The sequence below is a fragment of the Bidens hawaiensis genome, unplaced genomic scaffold (genome assembly GCF_021521415.1).
Source record: "Bidens hawaiensis isolate Kalapana, Puna unplaced genomic scaffold, B.hawaiensis_p1.1 tig00011762_1, whole genome shotgun sequence".
In the NCBI taxonomy this organism is placed as follows: Eukaryota; Viridiplantae; Streptophyta; class Magnoliopsida; order Asterales; family Asteraceae; genus Bidens; species Bidens hawaiensis.
In genome coordinates, this window is record NW_027491932.1 from 620,164 (window position 1) to 623,823 (window position 3,660).

The 3,660-nt window shown below is 35.0% G+C and overlaps 1 protein-coding gene across 1 annotated transcript; it reads right to left on the reverse strand.

Moving 5' to 3' along the window:
• Positions 1–990: 990 nt before the first annotated feature.
• Positions 991–3,660, reverse strand: LOC143538941 (uncharacterized). Its single transcript, XM_077032377.1, has 9 exons — positions 3,262–3,660; positions 2,792–3,005; positions 2,556–2,689; positions 2,369–2,481; positions 2,052–2,292; positions 1,745–1,900; positions 1,558–1,637; positions 1,334–1,383; positions 991–1,241 (listed from the first exon to the last, which is right to left on the reverse strand). The coding sequence occupies exons 1-9, from the start codon at positions 3,655–3,657 to the stop codon at positions 1,105–1,107; spliced, it is 1,521 nt and encodes a 506-aa protein (XP_076888492.1). The 5' UTR covers positions 3,658–3,660; the 3' UTR covers positions 991–1,104.

Consider the following 3,660-nt stretch of genomic DNA (forward strand, 5'->3'; position numbering starts at 1 on the left):
CACCTAGGAGCCACCTAGGATTCAAACCTCTTAACAACACACCATTGGAGATGCCCTAATAAGAGTTGCCACTAGTTATCATGTATAAAGTGGGATTATAACAAGTGCTTTGATTCACAACATATCATGTAGGTATCTTTTGATGCGTTTTCATGATTAATGGAAAAGAATGGTCCCTTTTATTAGGCATCAATGTGAAATAGAAACACACGTTTTTAGTTTTTGGCTGGCAATATAGTTAAAGAAAGCATGAGTGATAATGACCGCCACAACACCAAAAATAAGCATAACCGCATCAGGCTTTGCGTTCGGTTCAAATGGGTTCGGGTCGTTAGCATATCGACCTTAACTTGTTTAAAAAATGTCACATCAACCCGTTTATTGACCACTTTGATTCATCCACCAATCTGTTCATGGGTGTGTCCTAGACTCCTAGTTACATGATATTCAGCCTCCCACCACTTTTTCAGGTTTTAATACTATAGTCTACATGATATTAAGCCTCCCACCACTTTTTAAGGTTGTAATGCTATAATTAAATATGGCACTCACTTTATGTTAAGAAAACAACAACTACACGTAGCAAATCTCATCCATAACAAAATTATTTGTAGGGTCTGAGAATGATGAAATGTAGACAACTATACATCTATTTAGGAGAATAGAGATTCTACTTTCAAAAAGACGCTCGGCTCTAATAAATTAATTTTAAAGATTTATATAAATTATGTCTCCCGTTACTATTGCTATAACAAAATAGTTTATAATAATAAAAAGTATACATTGCAAATACACTTACAATTATGCAAGAACAGTTAAAGGAAAAGAGGTATGTTCTTGGCCATCAAACTTATCTCTTAGCATAACCCACGACCAAATTTTGCCTTTCAATTATAGTGCATTATAGTGCACCACCAAAATACTATGTTTGTATACACGAGCATTTGTTTCATATAAAGTTGATATGTGTACAAAATGGCAATCATAATGTACCCAAGTAGATAAACTGTCTTCAATAATATATAATCTTAAATAAAGTCAGATTATTAGCTAGTTTGAGTAGTCTCAAAATTAAACATGCTATATTGCTCTAAATGACGTAAATCATCGCTTTAATAAACGAAGATTTTGATAGTATTTTCTAAACCATTGATTAATGATCTTCACTTCCTCTTTTCGCTGATTAACCAACCACTCGGGATCAGTCTCCCTCGAGTTTAATATGTCCAAGCAATGTGAACCTGCAAGTTCCAAATCAACCGAATCGAAGCTTTAGCTTAATTTAGCTAAAAGCAAAAGTCATCGTCATAATATGAACCTTATCAAAACATACCATTAGTTGTTTTGATGGCAAGTATGGATTCTGAAATATCTTCCAACACTCTGCAATAGCGTAAAAATAAAGATACCATCACAAATATTCACAATCATATACATATTTGATCAAAGGCATGTGCCCTTTTTCGGCATGCTAGGGGTTTTTGACTTTAAAGCATGTCACAATATACCCATAACATATATTATATTATAAAATACATTAGTAATGTGCATATATACCCTCCACTGCTATATGGATCTCTTTGACCGTTAGAGAAAATGATGTTACTTCCAAACTTGCTAAGTATCAACCTTATGTCCTATAATGTTGTACACAAAATGGACATTAGGCAATATAAACAGTGCAATAGATCAAACCCACAAAACCAAATACATATTTCTTTTCAAAAAAAGAAAATTCAGTTACCTGACCGCCATAATATGTTGTAGTCCAATGTGGTCGAGGCATAACGCCAAACATTTTATGACAGTCATTGTTGTATTTTTTCGGATCAAAGGGCGAGCTCGGGAACATGCTAACATTACTAGTTATACCAATGGGAAACACCATCTCACTACAAGACTATACATGTTTATAAAAACGTAACGCAAAAGTTTAGTATGTAAATAAATTTGTAATATTTTAGAAAATATAACCATAACCTATTAATAAGTTTTCATAGCTTAATTAAGATTTATATAATTAACTTTATCTAATGTATGAAATTACTTACTTGCCATTGCCATCCAATGGACGTTTGGCTAACTTCCGGTGTGATGTTGTAACATGGTCTACCCGGTTGATAAGCAACTAGCCCAGCGAATATACGATCAAGAATATCGGTGGCATTGCTTGTTCCATCGATGGCTTGACAAATTTTGGTCGTTGGATAATTTGGTGGAGCATTATATTGAGCTGCAACCGCATACATGGAGTCTAAGTAGTCCCCAAGCTCAGTATAATCCTTTAATGGCCTTAACAAATAAATAAGTAAACAAGATACTTTAGTTAAGCCCATAATAATCAAATGAATATATTATGATTACTTACGAGCAAGTTTTGAATTTTTGGGAGAGAATAGCAAGACCATTCGGCATCGAAGCAACTTTATCGAGCTCGTGCCATGATTGCTTTATAGTCTTGTAACAATTTTCGCTCGCTTCCTAAACATATAAACAGTTAGCTCAAAGTAACACGATTTGTTTACAAAAGTTATGTTTTTAACTCGTTTTTTCACCTTGAAATCTTTGGTAACGATTGAATAATAACCATCTTGAGGTGTTATATCGTCGAAGTATAGAATGGGAGCCGATGAAGCAAGAGCTCCAAGCGCGATATGTGGATACTTGAGACGAAACCACGATGCGAGCACTAAAACAAATGATTTTATAGCAATAATTTAAAACGTTGTCACAAGTTAAATAATGTAACATTTGATATATAAGTTATATAAGTTAAGGTTAAGTGACTTACTTCCACCATATGACCCTCCGATAACAATAATAGGTGAATTGTGTGCCTTTAGTTTATTTTTTATATGAAGCAACAACTCTGCATAATCCGTTAAAGCTTGGGCCGAGTTAAAATACCCGCGAATAGTCTCGTTTTTCAGCGATTCTTTCATGGCGTCCATGGATCCGGGTCCACCCTTTAACCCGACCGGATTTGATTCTCCATAAAAACGGTGCTAGAAATATAAATTTATAAAAGGTTACATAACACTAAGTTATAGCAAGAAAAATTAAATAACATTGTACATACTTCAAAATAGACTAAAAGAGTGTAAATAATATATACTTTTAAGTCGTTCTATATAGGTTAACAAGTCCTAACACATATAACCATAATGTATGTTATTTGATTCTTAGCTACTGGCTTGGAGGTTCCAGTTTTGGTTTTAAGATATTTCGTTTTAAAAAAGAAACATAAACTCTATTGCTTACCTCCAAGTAGACCACAAGAGCCTTAAAATGCGGAGCGTTTTCAGTAAGGAACCCGAGGAACCCAATATCTTGGTCGATGGGTTCTTCGGCGCCAAGATACGCGAAGATTGGTGCACTCGTGTTAGCACCACCCCACCATTTAGAGTTCATAATATACCTTTGTTGAAACTTGGCATAACTTCCCGGGTTGTAGTTGAAGTGGTCAAGTGTTTGATTATAGAAAAAAGTTTCAAAGTCATTAGAAACCGCAGCCAAAACACGGGTCTGGTCTTTTAGTAATGGGTTGACCGGACTTAGCGGTGGAGTCTTCTTGGGTGCACCGACGGTTGTGATCGGGGTCAAGGTGACCACAAAGAACACAAGCCATTGAAATACGAATCTCATTGTTTGAGTCATGGA

Coding starts and splice junctions, on each gene's coding strand:
- LOC143538941 (XM_077032377.1), bottom strand. CDS start 3,657: ATGACTCAAACAATGAGATTCGTATTTCAATGGCTTGTGTTCTTTGTG. Junction 1,901..2,051: donor CCATTGGATGGCAATGGCAA/GTAAGTAATTTC, acceptor AAACATGTATAG/TCTTGTAGTGAGATGGTGTT. Junction 1,242..1,333: donor TGCCATCAAAACAACTAATG/GTATGTTTTGAT, acceptor TGGAACTTGCAG/GTTCACATTGCTTGGACATA.